The 24,840-nt window shown below is 39.7% G+C and overlaps 1 protein-coding gene across 3 annotated transcripts in view; it reads left to right on the top strand.

Moving 5' to 3' along the window:
* LOC149266617 (nucleotide pyrophosphatase/phosphodiesterase-like) overlaps positions 1 to 24,840 on the top strand; it is a 409,817-nt gene that overhangs the window by 339,410 nt on the left and 45,567 nt on the right. For all 3 annotated transcript variants that reach the window (XM_089430764.1, XM_089430774.1, XM_089430769.1), the window contains exons 8-11: positions 10,155 to 10,236; positions 10,438 to 10,570; positions 10,877 to 11,082; positions 11,182 to 11,307. In XM_089430764.1, coding sequence (XP_089286890.1) covers positions 10,155 to 10,236; positions 10,438 to 10,570; positions 10,877 to 11,082; positions 11,182 to 11,307 — 547 coding nt within the window. The remainder of the gene's footprint in view (positions 1 to 10,154; positions 10,237 to 10,437; positions 10,571 to 10,876; positions 11,083 to 11,181; positions 11,308 to 24,840) is intronic.

The raw sequence follows: 24,840 nt of genomic DNA, 5'->3' as shown, positions 1-24,840 counted from the left end.
ATGCATGAGGGAATTTAAATACAAGATCAATAAAAATTTCTATGTGGAGTGAAATGTATTGATTTTAAGCATGCACAATATGGAATTTAAAATCTAGAAAGCTAAGAAAAAACTAAAAGCAAGATTAGGCCACCCACAAAAATCCCTCCTCTAAATGAGAAAGAGGGATGCCATGGGAAAAATGCCAAGCTCCCTCCAACAAAATCTTTTATCTTTTATTAGCGCTTAAAGAAATTAAAAATGCCTCTAAGAGGGCAGCCCACAATACGAGAGAGATCTTTACAAAGATGGGACTGTAACAAAGCTAGATTCTCTCTCCAAAAATATAACAACAATCAAATTTGAAGATGGAAAAATATCTCCAAAAGAGATTCACAAGGTTTAAAAGGCCCACGGCCTAGATGAGTTTGCAACTCTCTTCCAAGTGCTTATGGCCTCCCTAGAAATCAGTCTTTGGACAACGTGAGGGGGTCCTGCATACACACAAGTGAGTAGTTTTCCAAAGCTTCTCCTCAAGCTCTTTGCTGCCCAATGCTCAAGCCTATGAGCTGCAAAACACAAAAAATGCCAATTGTCAGTGTAAAATTAGGAAAAGGAAACCAAAACTAAACTTAGAATTTAATTTACAAAGTATTAGCTCAAGTAATGGGAGTGAACCCCCATACTTCCCTAGCTTTAGAAATGACTCTTAAATAGGAGATATAACTGTGAAAGAAATAGAATCAAAGAAGTATTTTGAATTTTAAATGGGTGATCAAGTAGCTATAGATTAAGAAAGCTCCCTTTTGCTCTTCATTGGATTGAAAACTTGAAGCGAAAAAATGGCTGAGTCTTGGATGGTTGTGATTCTAGGAGTGAGTTGATCTAATTGAGATTTCTCCCACTTCCAGATGGATTCCTGCATACAATACAAAATATCTTTCCTACACACTTGAACATGTATTAGTTTGCATAAGGTTAGAACAATGTAATGAATAAGATAAACCAAGCATTCCTCCTAAAATGAATTGGCAAGCTTATCCATAAATACTACTCTAAATCAATGATACGTGCAAGATAGCTTGCACACATCAATCCAAGCAAGATGGCAAGTATAAACTAATATTAATTCAACATGCGAAAGAAATTAAACACAATAGCAATAGTATGAAAGAACATCAGCTCATAATGCCAAGAGAACACCAGCCAGATAGCCCCAAAGTCTTGATTATATTAAAAAGCATGCAAGTACAAAATGACAGAGTTTCCTCAAACCCAATAGCTTATTACATGATACAATATGAGAGCCCATGGCTATATTATATAGAGAGTAAGGAGCAAACCCCAATGAAGAATGACAATGAAAAATAGCATTGGAGCCAATCCCAAAGAGAAATTCAAATTTGTTGAATGAAGCTCCAAATGCCAAGTGTAAAAATCGAATTCTGGCAAGTGGACATCATTTTCTTCTTCCCCTATGTGTCAAATTTGAATTTTATGATGGAATCACAAGTGTATATGGGTGGTAACCCATGTGGGGACAATTTCCCAAAAGAATCTCCACCAAATATTCTCCCAAATCCTCCCAAATGTGCGTTAACTTCACAAATTCGAATTTCCAAGTAAGCAGCTTTCTCCTTTAATGCTAGAAATTCGATTTTATTTGAGCACATGTCATTTCCTTGATTTTAGGAGTCCACGTCACCTTGGGACTTCACTTTAACTCCCCCATAATTTTCCACCTCATTTCCACAACATTTAGCATGTGTGGATATTTATTTTTCTCCATTTATTTAATTTTTGGCTTAATTAATTGCCGGAATTTCGATTAAACTTAGGAAAATTGAGTTTTGAGGGTTCAAAACACATTTTTAACCCATCAAAGTGTGTCATAGTAGAAAGTTGAGGGTGAAAGGTGCAAATTTCATTACTCATACCCCATACAACTTCTCTAGACATCACTTATTATATTACAAATACAATTTTTATTGTAATTTCCTCGGTGCGGAAATCTAAAAAATTAAAAATTGACTACCTAGACCTAACAAAATTCCACGATTTTTTTTGTGTTATCTAGTATGGTAATTTACATTGACTCTAAACACTAAGATGTGTTGGGGGCTCTACCTTCAAACCGTCACCCTGACTTTGGGGTAAAACGTGAGTGAAAAAACCCATAAAATTATCCGCCTCTGAAAAAGAAGGGATAATTAACCAGATAAAAAAAACATTCCAGGGTGTACTCGTTTGTTGATCAGTCCCAACATCCTAGGTCTGTTACAGACTCAAAAATTCATCATTACTAGTATCACTTATTACAATTCTCCGCAGGGTGTGGAATTTGGGTACAAAAAAGATGATGAGAAGATAGAAGTAGAGTTTAAAAACTCTGTTGATTGATGATATCTAATGATACAAGTGTCCTCTGGATCATCCTTGGGCATGGAGTCTTCATATAATCATCGGGTGTCACTCCAGTGGTCAATGGGACTGATCAAGGTGTCCATGAGGCTCATCTTGGATGAGATGTCCTGGAAGTGATGTCGAAAGCATTGTCTCTCTAGAAGGGCTAAGAATCCATATCCTTTGTTGATCTAAGGCTGAAGCGTTGGTCGCAAACTAAAGCGAGGACCTGAGAATTGCACCCCCAAGTACGTATACATGCTAGTGATCTCAACCTCCTCCCCTCTGAATAGGAAGTGAAGGTCTGAAGTTTTCTTCACCCCATTGAAGATCATAATCTTGGTTTTACTTATGTTGACCATCAACTGTCAAAGATCGCAAAACAAAGCTAAGGCATCCAGCTGCCTCTGTAATCCTTCTAGAGATGAGTAGAGGAGGACTACGTCGTCAGCAAAGAGTAGAATAGATATCAAAACCTGGTGAAGAAGGTAGCCATCAGTGTCATGGATATGCTCGTGTAGAAAAGTCTCCAACTCATCAATATAGATCCCAAACAAGGTAGGGGACAATGGACAACCCTGCTTAACCCCAATAGTACTTCGGATGAAATCAGACATCCCATGAGCCATGCGAAGACGACCAAGGACAAACTCATATAGGCGCGTAATAGTTGTCAATAGGGTCACCGAGATGCCAATATCTCTGAGTCTCTGGAGTAAGGCTTCCCTCGGAACGAAGTCAAAATCTTTCCGAAAATATACGAAACAACAATAGAATTTCGAAGAGCGGTGTCGTGCCTCCTCAATCACGGCGTGAAGGGTGAAGATGTGGTCAATGGTTCGATGAGCTGGTCAAAAACCTACCTGTCCCCTAACTCTGAGTTGTCTCTACTCAAGCTCACTGGAGAGCTTCCTATGTAGAACAGTATCATACAACTTCGAGAACATGTGGCCCACCATGATCATTCTGTAGTTATTGGGATTTGAATTGGAGCCTGATTTGTGGATCAGATGGATGATGTGGTGTGACCATGCCGCTGGAAAACCTTCGTGGACTACATGGCTGAAGAGATCAGGCAAGTAACTAACCAAGGCACAAAAACCGTATTTAAATAACTCTGCTTGGTAGCCTTCCTCATCGGCTGATTTGCTATTATTCATCACCCAAATGGCCTCTCTAATATCTTTGTCTGAGAACAAGTAACAGGAAGGGGGTGGGGAGGTAACATGAATTTGGCCTTGCCCCGGAATATCATAAAGGTTGGAAGTGTGAGAGAACATGGATGTAGGGTCGAGGTCAGATGGAAGAGGGGAGCGTCAGGGAAGGATGGTATGCCAGAATTGTTTAGGGGAGTGGGCAAGGATAGCAAAAAGTTCCCGTTTTCTATGAGAGAAAGATTCGTTTCTTGCGACGAAGGAGACGATGATAAGAAGCTTTGAGGTCAGGGTAGAAGGGTTGAGAGTGGGTGAAAGCATATCGAAGTTCTCAATGAAGAGTCTTGCATTCGTCATCGTACCATTTGTTCATGGGGCAAGATCCAACTTTTTGGAAGATGGAAGTGGAACGAGTGGAGTGGGGGAAGGATTTGAGTGTTGCTTCCCAAATGGCAGATGAAAGACGGGTGTATTTAGTGGAAGCAGAATCAAGCAAGGAGAATTGGGTCTCTGATGGGAGCATCTTGTGTAGGGTAGAGGAGAAGATGTGAGGGTTGCCTTCATCAAATCGAAAGGTGGTTCGGGGTGGGCCCCGAGGAGAAGGATGGGTTGGAAGGGGAAGGTCAAACCGGAGAGAGAAGGAAAGAATTGCGTGATTAGCAAGGGGGATGGGGGAGACCAAGAGATGGAGAATAAAAGGGAGCAATTTCTGGCTAGCGAGGACATAATCAACTACACTCGCACCCCCGCCATATGGCCGACATGTGAAAAAGTGGGAGTCAGGGAAACAAGGGAGACCATTTAAAATTAACAAGTCCTGTAATTCCCCCAATTGCAATAGATGCTTACCATAAACTGTAGTGGGCCCCAAAGCATCATCTAACATCCAGTGAAGCCCTACTGAATTTGGATCTATCCCTTGGGTACAAAACACATCCTTTGATCGATTGTGGAGAGGGATCTGGAGATCTCTAGTATGAGCATTGAAGTCACTTAGGAGGATGACTTCCCCAACAACAGAGTACTGAGTGATGTCAGTGTACAAGTCTATAAAGGGTTCCCCATTTTAGCCATTATGGATGGCAAATGGTGAAGAGGCTGGGGGAAAGTAACAGACTGCAATGTAGATGTCCCTCGGAAGAGAGACTCTGATGCTAATCTGAATCCACATAAACTTGGCAAACTCATCTTTGGCTACTGAAGACACCTTGTTCCAGAGTGAGTCACTAGCCAAAAAAGCAGCTCCACCTTATCCTCTGACCCCTCCCAAGTTCCTCGTCTCCTGCCTACAAACTGAGAACCAATGGTAACCTGCAATATCTGGGAGAGGTCGAATAGGGCTTGCATGAGTCTCGGTGACAAAGAGGATGTTCGTTGATTTGAGAGCGTCATACCAAAGTCCCAGCAATGACCAGAAAGATCTGTTGCCATTCCAACAACGGATAGAGATGTATATACCATGTCTTCTCCCCAAGTGGGCCCGTCATTTGGCACCTCCAGTTTAGGGTTCCCACCCAAGTGGGAAGGAGTCCCGAATGACTGCCCGAAGATTCCTGATGACTGCCCATTTACCTGCCTACCGTGCTGCCATAACCTGTTCTCTAGATTGTTTGAGTTCCACAACCTATGCTCGAGTGAGGTCCTCATCCAAGAAAATCTTGTTGGGGAGAGAAAACAACTTCTACTTAGCCCTGAGGGCATAGAGTCGATCGGATGCAGTCCGAAACCTAAGGAAGAGAGTGGAGTCGTAGCCCAGCCAAGCTCTGTCTAGAGCTATATCAGGGAGGCTAAGGGTATCCTAAAGGAACCTAGCCCCCACTTCCATAGGATCTAGAGAGGAGTGAGGTAAGGGGAGACCTCTCACCTTGAGATTCAATTCTCTCACTCGTCTGGTGCATTCTTCCACAAGTTTTGCTTGCACCACCTCCTCAATTGTTACAAGAGGGGTAGGAGTTTTATCCTTTTCCCGAACCACCTATGCCCAAGAATTGATGTGTGTCTCAGTTTCTTGTTTGAAGGTGGCCTGTTGGGATCAGATTTCTTCCTGCTTGCTTTTAAGGTCGAGAATTTTTGCATGCAACGTATCATTTGGAGGATGGATATTTTCCTGCTCTTTGCTTTCATGTAATATCTTCTTAAGGGATAAATTATCCCCTTCCACCTTCGAAACTCTAGTAGAGAGGGTGTGTATTTATGAACGGAGCTTGTTGTTTTCAGTTTCCAGAAATTCCATTTTCTACAGCATTTGTTTTACCTGGGCTGTCTAGAATGAGAAATTCGACTCCATGGCTTTTTCATGGACCCCAGTTTCAAGTTGTACCCCTTGACCCTCAGCCACTATTACTGCGGGTTCAGGCAAAGCTGGGGGCTCTGACAGGATTTCAAGGAATTGGTTGACGTCCATGTCTAAGTCCATCAGAGGTCCTGTAAAAATACTACACAAACATGGACTATTACTTCAGTTGTTATACAATTGATTCATGGTATTTTTCAAACACTTAGCGTGCATCCCAAAAGCACGTTGCAACTCTCTTCCTTTCCTGGTCTGCACCTTTGTTGTTGATGTCTGCAGTGGGCTATAATCTGTGGGCAATCTTCCTTAGGATAGTAACCAATTGCGCAAACGTTTGACCAAAGCTCTGACCTCAAATCTGCCTCTAAGTGCAAAACTGTCTTAGGAGCCAATACTGCCTTAGAACTCTCGGACATGCCTCGAATACTAATTAACCCTGAGTACCCTCATTAACACTCGCTGACAAACTAGTAGTGAAACCATTGACACAAGAGGGGAGCGAGTTCCTTGGTAGATCGAGCAATCCAAATGTAGAGATTCAACAAGGAAGAAGAGTTCGAGCCAGAAGGAGAGCATCAATGATTGAGGGAGCAGCAGTAGAGAGTTCCAGAGGATTTTTCCAATGGAGAGCCAGTAGAAGGGAGGCTGAATTATTTTGTAGAAAAGTCATCCAGGTAGTGCGAGTGAGTGAGAAATCCTAGTGTGTGTGCCAGGAAGAGAACGATTTAGTGGTTGAAGGTTGAGAGACCACTTGGAAGGCAGAGCTATTCATTTCCAAAGGCAGAGGGAGGCTATACGGCCTAGTTGGAGGTAATTTCAAGGGTCGTCTTGACTTGCGCAGACTAGAAATGCTAGCAAGCCAAAGGGAGGCCAATTGATTTGCAGAGGGAGAAAATTCTCTCCCAGAAATTTTGCTGGAGGATTGCCAGTTGGGCATCCATATTATTGTACTTAGATTTTTACTGCTACATAATAATAAAATAAACCCTCATATGTTGCACCGATTTTCCCGGGGTTTTTCTAGGGACTTTTCAGTCCAAAAATTTTGGTGTCTATTTTATTGTTTGTGCATTATTTTCTCAGTTTCCCGTTTATTTTCCGTAGTGTATTTTATTTTTGGTAAAGATCACAATTGTGAATTTATCGATATTTGTGGTAATAGTGATCCAGGTGGATGTTGGTGGCCACCCACCTATCCCATTTGGACCCCCACAACTGTCTCTTTCAGCTTTTTCAGTTTCCTAAATTGTAGCACAGTTTACTATTTTTAGCAACTTTTCGGGTCCTGAACTTCCGGAGCCGTTTTGAGGCCCTAAACGACGTTTTTTGGGAAATCTGGGGCAACATGGATCCATGAGTGGTAGTGCTCGGATAGATCTTTCTAACGAGCTATTGTACGCGTCAAACGGAGATCGTATGCCAAAGTTACGACCCCGGGAAATTGATGTACCAATTTACCCAAACGGGGCCCACAATTTGGCGAAACCTTTCACATCCCGAAACCGAACCCTAGAAGATGAAACGCCAAATTGTGGGCCCCGTTTGGGTAAATTGGTACATCAATTTCCCGGGGTCGTAACTTTGGCATACGATCTCCGTTTGACGCGTACAATAGCTAGTTAGAAAGATCTATCCGAGCACTACCACTTTGGGAGGCAACATCTCTAGATTTCCCAAAAAAATGTCGTTTAGGGCCTCAAAACGGCTCCGGAAGTTCAGGACCCGAAAAGTTGCTAAAAATAGTAAACTATGCTACAATTTAGGAAACTGAAAAAGCTGAAAGAGGCAGCTGTGGGGGTCCAAATGGGATAGGTGGGTGGCCACCAACATCCACCTGGATCAAATAGCAAATAAACTGCAAAACAGTTAGGTGATAAATTCTCAATAATTGCAATGAAGGGATTTTCACAAAAATAACTCACATAACTAATTATATAATAAACTTTTACAACATAGTTCCATTTAATAATATGCTTTGTTCATGTCACATTAAGTTTATTAAGTTATTTTAGAATTTATGTAAATTTATGACTTAATTATATAATAAGAAAATAATACGTTAGAGAATGGTCTTGTATGACTTCTACATGGTTTTTATACGTGCCGAAGGCAAGGTATATTGTAATTGGTTTTTAGTCAAATTGCTATGACTTTCAATATTTTTTTTTTGCAATAAAGTTTTGTAAAGTTTTTAAAAATTATCATATTAATTCTATTTTTTTTGAATAAAAATATATTTTGTATTTTATGAAATTCATTATTTCTAATTTTCTATTGGATAAATACAATAAAAAAACATTTTTTATGAGGTTTTAATTAGAATTATCACTATAAAATATAAATTATTTTAAATTGCCACATGTTTATAAATTGTACCAAGATGATTAAATGCAGGTGGTACTCACATTAATCTAATTCTTAAATAAAAAACTTAAAATACAAACAATCAATTTTTATTATTATTTGTCAGGACTCTATCATTCTCATTCTTGGTGTTTGACAGATCTAACTTGTCAAGGTGCATCAAACGATTCTGGATCTGATTCTCAATGTGTGACCCGGCATGATCTGATGTGTTATTAAATGCTTATTATAAATATACAATGATGTAAAATTTCTTTTTAATTAAACATTAATATATAGGTTATCAAGTTATGAATCTGTGGCCCCTCCAAGTGCTCTGCATCTCTGCCCCATACAACCTGCCATAGAGATTTTAATGACATAAAAACAATGAATGTGCACGTGACTCACATTTCATGGGATCTATTCAACACACTATTTTAAGTTGATAAACCCCTTATAATTAATAAGAAAGTGAGATTATAAAATAATCATTTAATATAATATAAAAAGTTGGGTTATAAAGTTCATAATACGTATAATATCAAAATCAATGCAATTAAATTTTATAAATTTTAATTTTTATATGCATCGTAAAAGTTTTTCACTAATCTTCTTGATATGTGAACCGTCCATTAATGACAAGATGATAGACCATGGCAGATCCATGCATGGGTCATATCAAAGTTTTTTTTTTTTAATTAGATAGTTAATTTATGTGGATATTTGGTAATTAATTTTTTTTTTATTTTTCTTATTCCTTTAAATGATGGGTTATATTCATAGTTTTGTTTTGTTTTGTTGTTGTTTTTTTTTTTCAACTCTGACAAATAAGTTGGATTTTTTTAGTTTAGATTTGTCGAAATATATATTTGCGAACATAAACATTAATTTATGAGATGTTTAAAGGATTGGGGATTTTCAATTTTCTTTTATTTTAGTGAGAGTAGACAAAAAAAAATAGAAGTTGCAAGTTGCATGTATGGGGATGTTCGTGATAAATTAACAAGTTGCCAAAATAAGCCGTTATGTATGATAATTAAAAATGCAAATTTATGAGGCAAATTTTCCAATCATATCTAAAATAATAATAGTAATAACACATCAACATTTTCTTCTCCATAATATTTAACCATTTTCCTCAATAATATCCTCTCTTTTTGGTTTATTTTCATAAAAATAATAATAGCTATACAAATATATTAACAGTTTTCTTCAAAAAAAAATCTAATTATTAGGAATATATTAGCAATTTTCTTAAAAAAAACTAATTATAATTTTCAATTTTTCACTGTTGTTAAAATCATTTTAGTATGCAAAAGCATTAAAATTAGTGAGATATAAATGATTTATTAAAAAAACCAATTATATATATAAAATTTTAAAGCAATTTAAACATTTTTTTTTTTTAAATCCATCCCCAAATTTTATAGTATTAAACAATTAATATTTTTAAGTCTGAAAATAATATTATTATTTTTTCTTATTTAAAGCCTAAATCTTTTTTAAAGTATAATAATATTTGTTTTATCTCAGTTAGGATAACTCCTTTTTCTTACCTACAAGACAGCAAAGCTTCATATTACACTGGTTTTTTCTTATTACTGAGTCAGAGTCCGATAAGCCTAACATGAGAATGAGTCAGTTAGATTGAAATGTGTGCATCTTACATAAATAACTAACTCTCTATATCTGTTTTTTTATTTTTTTGTGTTTTTGATGACAATTCCTATTTCCACCTCTATTAGTCCATAAATGCGCCGCTACATGCGCTCTTGATAGCCCGATATAACACGCGCGGGGTGATGACTAGATAAAAAAAAAAAACGGCGTGTTATATCGGACTATCGAGGGCATATGTAGCTGCGCATTTATAGACTGATAGAGGTAAAAATAGGAATTGCCTTTTTTGACACGGCAAATATGGTAATTAAGCTAAACGACGGCAGATTAGGAACCTGAGCTTTAGATTTCTTCCACAGGTTCACCAGCACGTACAGTTGGTTGGCGTGATCCTGGTTTCATACACACAAGCTTTTTGAAAGATTTGTGGCCAAACACCAAGTAAGGGTTCTCTATGTTATAACACTATTAAGTCATTTTTATTTCTAGGCATTTCCTAGCACACTTATATTTATCCATTTTGTTTTGACTCAAGTAGATTAGGGGAACCGTCAAAATTTTCAAATGGAATTATTTCGTACCTTGTATCCAGTGTCAGATTGTTTACTTATTGCTGGTTTTCATGTAACCTCATTGCAACAGATACCGCTACAAAGTTGGCCATAGGCTATTAAACGGCTCATATGTGTGGAGTCCAGTTTATGTTTTTCAGGCTTCTCCATATCCCGGCCAAGATTCTTTACAGCGTGTAATTATTTTTGGTGACCTGGGGAAGGTAAGGTATATTGCTATAGTGCTCAAGCAGTTTTGCATGTATATTTTCCAATGAGCATAGATTTTCTTACATATAAGGTCATTCGTGATGGAAAGTTTTATTTTAGTTAGTGATATCACTTCTGTTTTTAAATCCAAATCCTTGACACACAAGTATAAATTAAATGTCTATCTACTTCTGTTTTTAAATCCAAATTTGTGATACACAAGTATAAATTAAATGTCTATCCTTTCATTCATCATGAAAAGGGTAATACAAGATCATTGAAACACCAAGCTTTAATGTGTTGTAATTCCTTATTTTCAGGCAGAGCGTGATGGGTCTAATGAATATAGCAATTACCAACCAGGTTCTCTTAATACGACTGACCGGCTTGTTGAAGACTTGGATAATATCGATATAGTGCTTCATATTGGAGACTTATCTTATGCAAACGGCTACCTTTCTGAATGGGATCAATTTACATCACAAATAGAGCCAATTGCTTCTCGTGTTCCATACATGGTGGCAAGGTTCGAAAATTAGTATTTGTCAATATATAATAATATTTGAAAAGCATCAGTGATGATCTTGTCAGTATGGTTCATATGATTGTTTTGTTTCGCTTGCAGTGGTAACCATGAACGCGATTGGCCTAATACAGGTTCCTTTTATAAAAACACTGATTCAGGTGGAGAATGTGGTGTGCTAGCTGAAACCATGTTTTATGTTCCTGCAAAGGACAGGGCTAAGTTCTGGTATGGAAATGTGTATGATTTTAACAAAGTTTCTACCTTGGTTTGATAATATGGCAAAAAGATTAGTTTTATGGTTTCCTATCCATGCACAATTGTTCATGAGCAACACATATCGAAAAGATCGTACTTATATATATTTATGACCCCTAACGTATTATATGACATGTAAGTTGTAACTTGTAACTACATAACACTAACACTAGGACTTCAGTGCAGTGGATGCTAATATAATTATGAAACTGTCATTCTGGCTTTAAAGGGGATTCCTCAGTAGATAATCAGCCAAGCGAAAATCCACAGCTTATAAAATATTTAAATGGACCAAACACACTGAAGTCTGAACACCTACCTCTCCTCCAGATCAACCTACACCCACCTCGCATTGAGAACCAGGCTAATGAATGTCATTGAAGCAACAATGACTAAAGCTGATGAGAGTCATATTGCTGTAAGAGCTTACCAAAACTCCACCCCCAATCCCTACAAAACGGCCTTGGCATCCTCACATTCATTTTGGACTATTGCTTGGTTCTCTTTTAGGGCCAGTTTATTGATGACCAGAATTTTTGGTGACTGCAGCTATCTAGTTCACTCCTCAATTGGGATTTGCTAGTGCTTGAGAGTTTCGGCATTGTTTCCCCTCTGGAAGCTTTGGTATATGTTTGTTTTTGAGATTGACGTTAGCTCTTGTCTGCATGTTATGCTATGTGATGTGATGAGATAGATCAATTATTAGCCAAGGGTGCTTTGTTGATCAAGGATGCTCTAGTCTTAGATTCTTTATTTTAGCATTGTTTGCTCCTTTGGAAGCACAGATAAAGTGCTCTTGATTTAATTTCTGTAAATATAAGAGGTGTTTTGCAAAATAAAATAAAAAATTATGAAACTGACTTATCATTTGAGTTGAATTCTCTCAGTAAGAATGTGCTATCTCAGTAATAGTAACAATAATAATGTAGCATGCATAAGTATCCTGGTTCTTTACTGTGGATCATATCCAAGATGTCATTCTTGTTAGAACTGGCTTACTTGTAATGGGGTTCTTGATTTACCAAGCCTTCCTGGTATTCACAAAATCCTGTCAAGTTCATTTCATGATAAAAATGTCAACAAGATTGATTTGATTTAGCAGCTGCTATATGACAGAACATCCAGGTTTGACTATAGCACTGATTGCATATGAACACAATCTATCATCAGCTTCTACAATCAGGTGGGTCATTCCAACTGGAAGACATAGCAAAGCTAATGTATTCTATTGTAACTCTAGCTTCAAAACTTAGATTGGTAATCGAACCAAAGTATGCAGGGATAGCTGGTTCAGTTTTTATTGGTCTATGCTCACATGCAGAAGAGTGAGAGAAGACAGAATAGAGCTTTGATTAATTGCTTCCATGATTCACAGAACACTAGGAGATGTTTTATGTGCTTAGGGGTTGTGATGGCCCAAACTGGCAGTCTCATTAAGGTCTTTACAAAATGCTAAGGTGGCACCAAACAAGACAAGTGTCCACTATCACCTCGGCACCAATCCCCACTCTTTAGGCCAACTCTTACAAAACCATGAGAGGCATCCCTATACTAAAATATCCTCCAGCATAGGTTAGTAGACCAGTGTCTTATAATACCTCTTGGTGGATGGAGTCTAAGAACTAATTTTAGATTTTTTGCCAAGCTGAAATTGAAAATCTATCACAGGAAATGCAGACCAGCAAGTGAAAGACATTCTAGTTATGAGAAAGAAACTTTGAAATGGCACAATAATTGAGTGTTGAGAGCCCTTACCAAGCTTGAGATAAAATACCTCACTGTTGACCTTGGTATGTGGTTGAAAGTAAACAATTAGTTATATGTTCTGGTGCTTCAGACCTGCAAAACTGCATAAAAATGCAGAAACCAGCAAGCTAAATCCCTTTTTGGGGCCATCCAAAACCCTAGAAATGTTTAAATAAAGTATGATTATTGGGTGGAGGTGTTAGGGAACTGAAATATGATCAAAATGAGCAGCCCAGCACTTAAAAATTATGAGTACATGGAAGAAATTCAAATTTGAAAATATCACTCATGAAGAGTGGTCAAAACCTATATTTTATTTTATGCAGAAATCTAATTTCTAGCAAGTTGGAAAATGATTATTCACCTCAAAATGTTCAATTAATACCTAGAAGTGTATAAAATTGAAAGGTTTGAAGATATGTACCTTTAGGCTCAAAACCCATGTGAGAGGATTTCACTTTCCATGCAAATCTGTGGCTGTAAATTGAATTTACAGACCTTGTAAAACCCTTGTACAACTCCTTGAATTGCTTAAGGTCAGTCCTCTTGCACAAGACAAACAAGTTACACCTTCCTTGGGTCAATTAGATAAGATTGAAGTGCAACTGAAGTGATGAAACTAGCTGAAAGATTTGAAATTAAGCTCAAGCTAGTGAAATATATTTGTATTTTTATATTTTCTTATTTTTATACTGTTAAATTTTAATAAAATAGAATTTTGGAAAAATGTTTTGGATTTTTGAATAAATGGTGGTGAGGTGGGGCTTACTTTTGTCATACTATTTGTTGAAAAATGTAACTAGGTTCAGTCTTCATTATTATCATTGTACTTGTATGAATATGTATTTCATGTAAAAGCAAAAAGAAGAAAAATAAATTTATTATTATTATTATTATCTAGTCAAAACATGTTCTTCATGCTTCTAGAGCTTATTGAGTCAAAAAAAAAATTGTAATGTGTCAAAGTCTCATTTGGACTATTTGTAAGAAAAAAAAATATGAGTTAAAAGAGTCAATTTTTTCACCACAAGACCAAGTTGGCCCTCTAGATGGACAAGTCGGTGTGAAAATTCCTTGAAATGCAACATATGGATTTTATTCTTCTAACTGATTAATTATGCAGTGTATTTGCTACAACAAACAACGAATAAATCACACTGCAATTTCTTCACAATAAAACCTATGTTGCGGAAAATGTCACACACACACAATAAAATGACACCAATATTTTTGGATAAAAGTTCCCGGAAAAACACAACTAGGAAAATTGGTGCAGCAGATGAGGTTTATTTTATTATATGTAGCAACAAAATCTGAGTAAAATATTTGGATGCCCAAACTGGCAATCCTCAGCGAAATAATCTGATCAAATAATTTTGGAGAAAATTTCTCCCTTCTGCAAATTATCTTGGCCTCCCTTTGACCTGCTTGAACCCCATTGAGAAACTCGGCCTCTAGGAATTTGCATTGCCTGGCCTGGGAAAATCATACGACCTGCTAGTTGGCTCCAAATGAGTCGTCTTGCCTCCCTATGCCACTGGAAGAAATTCACTTGGCCTTCTGGAGCTCGATCTAACCTCCGACAACACTGCAAGCCCTCTTCTGTCAACTCGCATTGGCTTTTCGGCCTTCCTGCAGAAATATTTCGGTCTCCCTCTTTTGTTGTTGGGAATCTCTGCTGAAATACTTTGCTACTGCTCCCTTTATCTCACTCCTGCTTTCCTTTTGGCTCGAACTCTTCTCCTTGCTCAAATTCTGCCACTAGATAGCTCGATCTGCCAAGGAACTCACTCTCCTTGTGTCTTTGATGTGTATATCTCCATCCCCATCGACCTACTCTTATAATATCTCGTTGGTGAACCAACGACCATGATTAGATCTCCATCAACAACTATGATCATCTCAAATTCAATTTGTGTGAGTTTCTAGAGCATTTTCACCTTTCCCTAATTAATTACTAACCAGTTTTCCTAAGTTAGACTTAGAAAAAATTTATATGATGCTTAATTAATTTAATTAAGGCCTTTAATAATGTTATCTCGCGAACCTTTTCTGGGTTTTGAAAATCTTGTGTTTCTTAGTCTCTTAGATACAAACCGAAACTAGAACACTTGCCTGATGTTACAAAAACTAACACTCCCTCTTAGCGAGGAAGGTGTTCTGTCTTCTCCCATAACATCTTCCCTCACGCTATTGATGTCTGATATCTATAACAATCTATCACTGTCCACCAAGCTCTTGCGCATACTCTGATTCATTTGCTAACCCTGTAGCCGAACCATCTTGCATCTGCGCTGCTGCTGACACTGCACTATGCCATCCTACATTGCTACCAACACTGCATGCGCTGCAAATGATCTCATGTTGTTGTTGTTGCTATTGCTGCAACTACTGTAGCTGAGAACCAAATCTCAACAACTGGCTTTGTAATTGTCCACTGAGTCTCTAATTGCAACTAGATTTACTCTGTCAACTGAGTAATTGTTTGTGTCCAACTGTCACTACGCCCCTTAGTAACTGACTGCTACTAACTCTACAATTGTCCCTCAGAATCTGAATACGCCTACTGAATAATATGGTCCAACTGCTACTAAAAAGGGCTATACCCATCTGTTCTTTGAAGTAGACGAACTTAGCTCTCCTTAGAGCTTTCGTGAGTATATCTGCGACTTGCTGTTTTGTGGGAACATGTTGTAGCTGGACTACTCCACATTGCACACAATCTTTGATGAAATGATATCGGATTTCTGTGTTTTGACCTATCATGAAACACTGGATTTTCAGAGAGTCTGATACAACCCTAATTATCACAGTAGACATTGGTCACTTCCATCCTCTCACTGAACAAGCTTACTAGCAGCTTCCAAAGCCATATAGCTTCGCATGTGGCCATGCTAGCTGCCATGTACTCAGCCTCTGCAAAGCTTAGTGCCACAGACTCCTACTTCCTACTGCACCAAGAAACCACCTCTGATCCAATGTTGAAGCAACACCCTGATGTGCTCTTCTAATCCACTGAACTTCCTATCCAATCTGCATCTGTGAATCCACATAACCTGATGCCATCACCTTGCGTATACCTCAATCCATACTCGACTGTGCCGCACAAATACCTTAGAATGTGCCCTGATGCTGTCCAATGCACTCTCTTCAGCCCCACCATAACTTTACTGAGAGTGTTGACTGCGAAGTAGATATATGGCCTATTGTTGACCAGATACATGAGAGAACCGATAAGTTGTCTATACAAGGTGGGGTCAACATCCTCATTCTTTGATTCATCTATTTTATTCCAATTCGTAATCATGAGTGTAGACATAGGTCTACAATCCTGCATCCTGAATCTCTTCAGAATCTCTGTAGCATATTTCCCTTGACCAAGGAAGATCACTCCGTCCTTTAGCCATACTTCTAGTGTTAGAAAATCAGAAAGGCAAAAAGATTTTCTTATACTTGATAATTACTTGTGATGTTCTTGACTTCTTATTAGGTTTCTTTATATCTTCTTTCTTTTAGTTCATCAAGCAATTACCAAAGCAATAACACATAACAAAATGGACACCAGATGTAGGCTCACAACCAAGGCAAAACCCCTCTCTAGGGAAAAACCCAGTCAGTAATTCTTTCTTCTATTGATTTATGGTAGCATCGGATGTGCTTTAAGCCTCAAAATTTGCAGGGAGGCTAGGACACATGTATTCAAGAATACCCAGAAATCGTTTTGGGAAATTCCGCCCAAAAACAGTTTTATTAAAATAATTAATTATTTTTAATGGATGCCTAAGTCTAAACTTATGAAATTAAAATAAGGGTATTAATTAGACTAAAGGTGAAACTTGTAGAAAAAAACGAGGATCAAGCCAAAATTTCTGAGCCACTGATTAGAATCTAATCTGGTCCGTTGATTGATCAACAAGAAGATTATAAGAAGAGGCTTGACGGGCATTTGGAAAACACATTGAGAGAGGGATCAGAGATCGATTTTCTCAAGAGAGCAGCGCAATAGTTGTCGGAGAAGTCATCGAGGAGATTTCTTGCAGTGAGAGCACGGAGAGTTTTCTGGTTGGAGAGTTTCCTGATCCGGGGATACATTGCAGAGGAGGCAGAGAGAGATCTAGAAGAGGCAGTGCAAAGCTACGTTGGGCAACATAGAGCCACGCTGAGGCAGCATAGAGCCTAAGAGGAGATTCACAGTTTTGCTGAGGCGCAGATCAAATCCAATGTCAGGAGCCGGGGTGTGAGACCGGAGGGCCAAAGCATTGAGCATCTAGCCAACAAATTGATCATCCAGGAGTGACACAGTCACCATCAACTGTGACGCAAAGCAGCGCAGTGATTGCGCAAAAGCTGTGCAGAGACAGCTCGTGGCTAGCCATTCAATGGTTGGATCAGTGTCGGATCTCCTGTGATAGTGTGAGGTACTTCTCACTAATTTCTTTGCCAGTCAGATTCTCTGTATTGGATAGCCAGTAAGGCATCCAAAGATTGTATTCAGAAACTACACATAATAATACAAACCCTCAACTGCTACATCTGTTTTCCTGCATTGGGTTTTTTTTGGCGACATTTGTCCAAAAACAATGGTGTCACTAGTGTGTACTATTTATTTCTTGCTCAGTTCTTGTTTCCGCATATTATTTAAGTTGTGAAGGCTGGAGTTGTATTTATTTCGATGTTTACCGTATAATACTGTAAATAACTTGATTCAGTAGGAGAAATATAATCAGTTGCTGCAGTACTGATTCAGGGATCCGAATTTTCACATGGTATCAGAGCGTAGGTGAAGCAAGAGAGCAAACCGAAAGAGCCCAATGTTGAAGAGAAGGAGGGAGATCAAAGTGTTGCGTAGACAATAGATCGAATCCCCAGAGGGATTGCGCAATCCAGGCCAGGAGGGAAAGATTCTTAAGGAAAGTCTCTCTCCAAGTAAGTTGATAGAGAGGTAAGATTTCCAGATCGAGATTTGGCAGCAGTAGAGGGAGAAATGCAGCAGAAGCTTCAGCACAGGGCAATCTTCAAGTGAGACGCATTTTTCTACAGCAGTTGCTGGGGCAGAAAAACATCAAAAGGAGGAGGCACTTTTTGAGGGAATTTCTTCCTCAGAGAATTCCTAGTGAGGGAATTTCTTCCTCAGAGAATTCCTAGTGAGGGAATTTCTTCCTCAGAGAATTCCTAGTGAGGGAATTTGATTTCTCAATTGCTGAGCAGCAGTGGAAAGGAGCAAATCTACTAACTCCAGCAGGGAATGTGTAGGCCAACCTAGCAACAGCACAGAGCGGAGAGGAGGAAGTTCGACATTTTGTTGGTAGAGATGGCAGCTATTGGGCTAAGAGATCAAGATCGGTTGGACAAAGCATCCAACTATGTGATCTGGAAGGCTAGGATCTCCTGCCTTCTAGATGAACATAATCTCAAAGCCTATGTCGATAGTGTGGTAGTTGAACCTGCAAATGCAGATCCACTCAAGAAGTACAAGGTTGAAATGGCGAAGGCCAAGCGGTTGATCCTCGATGGAGTGAGGGATCATGTTGTATGTCCCATTACTGGCAAAGGGACTACCAAGGAGATGTGGGATGCCTTGTCTACGTTGTATCAGCGATCTTCCGAGCAGCGGAAGATGTACTTGGAGGAGAAAATGAGACCCACAAGGATGCAGAAGGATGAACGTATTGATCTGTTCCTATCGAAGCTTCAAGAGGTCTGAAACTCGTTGGCAGATGTAGCATCAACACCTCAAGCACTGAGATGGTGAGGTTGGCCCTAAATTCAGTCTCAGAAGAATGGCAAGTGTTTTTCCAGAGTATTCTAGGCAGAGAGAGATTGTCAGATTGGGAAGGGATGTGGGCCGCTCTTTAGCAGGAAGAGATGAGGCGAGACTTAGTAAAGTGGAAACTTGATAGCAACACCAACAGTGGGACAAAGCCCAAGGAGGAGGAAGAGAATGTAGCCCTTGCATCAAAGGGGCAGTAGGAGCAGCGGAGGCGGAAGAAGGACGTCTCAAAGATCAAATGTTTCCAGTGTGGTGAATTTGGTCACTACGCTACACAGTGTCCTCTCAAGAAGAAGGACAAGGACAAGAAACATGATTTGCAGGCTGCAACCGCAAAGATCGAGGAGGAGGAGTTTGCCATGATTGCCCAGATACCTCCAGGGGAGAGGTGGGGTGATCTAGTACATAGTTCAAAAGAACTACAGATGGGCAGGATCCTTGAGGAGTCCACCTCTTGGATCAATACCTTGCTACGGGAGCCCATATTAGAAGTAGCAGGATGGACTAGTGTCAGTTGGTGCAGAGGAGTGTTGGAGTGACAGTTGCAGTGGCTAGGAGCGCCAGAGACTGAGCAGCACAGTGCAAAGTCAGCAGCAATGCAAAGGTTTCAGAGGATTAGCACAAAGACTAGCAACAGTCAGAACTCCAGCAATAGATGCATTATGTTGAACACTCGTTCAATATTTTGGATGTTTTTCTGTTGCAGTTGTTGCAGAAGGCAGCAGTAGCAGTTGGAGCAGAGTTGTAGTGCAGGTGTAGTTGGCGGCAACATGCAGAATCAACAGCAACACAGATGCAATATTTGTGCAGTAGTTGGTGAGCAATGATGTCAGACATCCGCATCGCAGAGGGAGATGTTACAAAGTCAGGGTAATGCTTCAACAGGTTGCATTACTAGAGCACATCCCTCGGTAAGAGAGAGTGTTGATTTCTAGTAGCATCAGATGTGCTCTAAGCCTCAAAATTCGCTGGGAGGTTAGGACACATGTATTTCAGAATACCCATAAATCGTTTTGGGAAATTCCACCCGGAGACAATTTTATTAAAATAATTAATTATTTTTAATGGATTTCTAAGTATAAATTTAGGAAATTAAAATAATTAAAGGGTATTAATTAAATTGGTGGTGGAACTTCTAGAAGAAGACGAGGATCAAGCCAAAATGATCTGAGGCACTGATTAGAGTTTAATCTGGGTCGTTGATTGATCAACGAGAAGATTATAAGAAGAGGCTTGATGGGCATTTGGAAAACACATCGAGAGAGAGATCAGAGATCGGTTTTTTCAAGAGGGTAGCGCAGCAGTTGCCGAAGAAGTCATCGAGGAGATTTCTTGCAGTGAGGGGCAGGGATAGTGTTAATTTTAGGTATGTTCCATGCTGAGAGCAATTTACTTCAGTTTTTCACATTAACTCAATATCAATTCTAGATTAGCAATCACATTTAGCATGATAGTAAAATGCAGATAGAACAGAAACATAAATTGTAGAAGACAACCCAAGACAAGAGAACACAAGATGTGGCGCCAACTAGGGGCAAACCCCAATGTGGGGAAATCCTTGATCAATTCTTCTTATATGTTCTTCAATAGTACAGCAGAGAGAGAGATAGTACATATACATCAGAAGTCAGCATCTTGACTTATCAAAATAAGAGCAAAGATCTTCTCTAAGAAGATGTCACACAAGGTAGTTGATTTGGACACAGGTGGTTCCATCACATTGCTGTACCTATCACTGTGCTGCACCATGTTGCACCATCATACCATGTCGATCATCACTGTGATGCACCATCACATCACTGTGTTGCACCATTTTGCACCATCACTGAGTTGTACCTCATCATGCTATACCCAACATCCCGCTCTTCATCATCATGTTGCACTATGCATCGCTATGACTGCTGTACCTATCATTGTGCACTACACTGCACTATGACTGTTGTACCAATCATTGTGCACTATGTTGTACTATCACTGTTGTACCCATAGTTGTGCACTATGCTACACCAATGACTATTGTACCCATCACTTAGTCTATCTTCAGACCATTTGATTACAATTCGAATTATTTTTGCCTTCATAAGAATCATGTCATATGTATGTTTGCCATACAAATGTTTGCCATCAACAAAGGGTCTGCACATCCAAATTACATCATCGTCATATAAGGTCTGCTATCATAGGCCTGCCATCTGAATGCCATCATATAAAGGTTTTTCATCATCATACAAACCATTCAAGGGCATGTCTTTCATACTAAGATCATCAAAAGGTCATCCAATAAATCTGGTCTGCCATGCGAATATGTATGGCCATAAAATCATGGATGTGAGCCAAGGTAAATCTGGTCTTCCATGCGAATATGTATGGCCATAAAATCATGTATGTGAGCCAAGGTAAATCTGGTCTGCCATGCGAATATGTATGGCCATAAAATCATGTATGTGAGCCAAGGTAAATCTGGTCTGCCATGCAAATATGTAACCCTACACAAACATGCATAAGATCCATCCCAAATCTTGGTCTGCCATGCGAGGCTATGGAGCCATGAAAACATACATAAGGATTATACCAAATCTGATCTGTCATGAGTAGGAAATACATCCAAATCTGGTTTGCCATGCGACTGTATCAAGCCACAGAATTTTACATATGAATCCATCCAAGTCTAGTATAAGGATCATGCCGAGACTGTCTGCCTTGCGAGAATAGAGACCACAGAAATATGGATAAGAACCAAAAACCTGTTTGCCATGCGAAGATATATGAGACCTCAGACTTACAAGATATCCAAATTCTTTCATGACTGCTTGCAAGACTCCTCCTTTGACTGCGTTAAGGACTTGCTTCATTAACTGAAAAGTAGGGCAGCGTAGGATCTACAAGAAGACCCTTTTTCTTCCACGGCTAGGGCACTTCATGGCAACATATATCCTAGAGCACTCCCTCTAGATCTCTTCTTCATCAAACCCAAAACAGAATGAAGAGAGATCACAAGAGTGTGTGTGGCAAATGACTTAAAGTCCCTTCTATTTATACTAAAACGTGGAGGATAAGTGGGGGCAATTTGGTTGCTGGCCGACCTTGATGAATTGTCACATAACACAAATAAATTCATATCTCCATGAATACATGTCGGAATCGGATGATCTTTAGATCAATCCTACACCTCTCGACGGAAGGAATCCAAGAAAAATATCAGCTGCCATGAATAAGAAGACCCGCATGGAGTTTGGCCCTAGTTGCCAATTTTAACAGATAGTTTTCTGGTTGGAGAGTTTCTTGATTTGGGGATACATTGCAGAGGAGGCAAAGAGAGATCCAAAAGAGGCAGCGCAAAGCCACACTGAGGCAACGTAGAGCCTGAGAGGAGATTCGTAGTTTTGTTGAGGAGAAGATCAGATCCAGTGTCAGGATCCGGGGTGTGAGACTGGAGGGCCAGAGGATTGAGCATCCAGCTAACAAATCGATCAACCAGAAGGAGTGACGCAGTCACCATCAACTGTGACGTAGAGCAACATAGTGATTGCGCAGAGATAGCGTGGGGCTAGCCATTCAGTGGTTGGATCAGTGTCAGATCTCCAGTGATAGTGTGAGGTACTTCTCACTAATTTCTCTGGAAGTCAGATTCTCTGTATCGGATAGCCAGTAACGCATCCAAATATTGTATTCAAAAACCACTGCATAATAATACAAACCCTAAGCTACTGCACCAGTTTTCCCGCACTGGGTTTTCCGGGGACATTTGTCCAAAAACAATGGTGTCACTTGTGTGTGCTATTTCTTTCTTGCTCAGTTATCGTTTCCGCATATTATTTAATTTGTGAAGGCTGCAATTGTATTTATTTCGATGTTTACCGTATAATATTGTAAATAACTTGATTCAGTAGGAGAAATATAATCAATTGCTGTTGTAGTGACGGGGATTCCGAATTTTCACACCTTCAATAGTTTTCCGGAGATATTCCAAGACTCTAGACCTTGACACAAACTTTCCTCCACACCAAGTCAGCCTTTCTCTTCTCTTGCAGATGATCCTTCTTGACCTGGCAGCAATGGCAACACTTTCTTCAACCCAACAACTTCTATCTTGCCTTGGAGACTTTGATGTTCACTGAAATACTTCAATCTTCACTTAGAAACTTCGATCTAGGCCCAATACAACTTCTAGAGGCATCAACATCTAGCAATAGAAACTTCGACCTATACTTTGATTTGAAAGCAGCAACATACGACAACTGGCGACGACATCAACAAGAAAATTTTGATCTTCCAAACCAAGGCACGAGAGAGAGATATAAGCACCAAAATTTTGATTTTCCCCTTCTCCTTCTCCTAGGCCATACTCGCACTTCCTTCTCCTCCTCCTATTTCGCACTCTTTCCCTGCTTCGAGAGATATTGAACTTGCTTGTGAGCGAGTGTGCTTCAAATGGTATACAAACTGCTTCATTTATAGTCCTTTGGTGAGGTCAAATAGCCTTCTTTGAGGCCGACTTGGTGTGGAGACAACTGTTGATTTGGGGTAGCATCGGATGTGCTCTAGCCACGAAAATTGGTGGATAGGCTAAAGCACATGAGATCTCCAATACCTAGAAATGGTTTGGGCAGAATCTAACCAATTTGGGACATATTAAAATAATTAATATTTTTAATGGAGTTGACTTAGGGAGAATAAAATATTAATGTGAATTAATATAAAACTGAGTTAGAATGGTCCATAAGTCATGGATCAAGTCAGATCTAATCTTGGCCGTTGATTAGGGACTTATCTCGGCTGTTGAATTGTCAACGAGAAAAGTATAAGAGGAGGCTTGAGGGTCACTTGGAGAACACATCGAGTTGATCAAGAATTCAATTTTTTGGGGCAGGGCTTGCTGAGGAAATTGAAGGAGTGATCAGAGTTGCAGCTGAGGGGCAGTGAATACAGAAGCAGAGAGGCAGAGAGGGTATCGGAGCATTAGCGCAAAAGCCGGGAGAGATGGACGTAGAGCCAGCTAGAGGCCACGCAGAGGCAGCTAGGCGCTGCGCAGTGCTTGAGAAGAGCCAGCGTGGGTGACGCAGAGAATCCAGAGGCTGACACAAGGCTAATTGGGCTGACGCTGGGCTGACACTGGGCCAGAGAGGCTGACGCAATCCCTAGAGGCAAACGCTGGGAGATTTCGTGGGGCAGATTGGAGCTGAGAGTTGTGGGATTGTTCATCCGGGGTTTTTAGCCAGAATATCTGTCTTCGACTAAGAGGTACTACTACCAAGAGCATTCTCTGTTGGGTGAGCCATTTCTGGCACCCAGATTGTATTCTAAAACTGCTTAATAATAAAACCCTCAGATAGCTGCACCGGTTTTCTCGCATTGGGTTTTTCCGGGGACATTAGTCCAAAAATAACGGTGTCACTTGTGTTCTTGTTTTTTCCTTCAGTTGATGATCTGTATGTGTTGAGCATGTACTTGTATTTATTTTCAGTATTTACATGGTAAATAACTTGTTAATTAACAGAACAAGTAGGAAGAAATAAATCAGAAAGTACATGAAGGATTTCTAACAGTTAGACTTAGAAATTCCAACATGGTATCAGAGCGTGGTTGCAGATCACAGGAGAACTGAGGGCATCAGCCGAGCAGAGCAGCAGCAGCAAAAACAGCTGTCCCGAGTGACAGAAGTTGTTCCTAGCAGAAAAGTAGCAAGGAAGGGGTGACGTAGTGCTTGCGTCATCAAGTTTGAGCCAGGAGAAGGATCAGCGCAGTGGCAGAAAGGAGCAAACCTGACCTATGCAGTGCCCGGTCATCTTTCTCAGTCAGGAAGGATTGACACCCGTGGCCAGGAGGTGCGGATTTTGCTGGTGTCGGGATTGTGCAGAGTCTAGAGGCTCTAACCTTCAGTTTGTTGGGGCATAGGAGGTTGTGGAGAAGTTGTGGAGTGAAGCTGGTGGGGTACTGTGGTCAGAACAGTACCTAACAGGGCAAGACCAAGAAGGAGGGAGTTGCTA

The sequence above is a fragment of the Pinus tabuliformis genome, chromosome 6 (assembly GCF_031772625.1).
Source record: "Pinus tabuliformis cultivar Carrire ecotype Pingquan chromosome 6, CPIR1, whole genome shotgun sequence".
Lineage (NCBI taxonomy): Eukaryota > Viridiplantae > Streptophyta > Pinopsida > Pinales > Pinaceae > Pinus > Pinus tabuliformis.
This window is presented reverse-complemented; position numbering and strand designations above follow the sequence as displayed.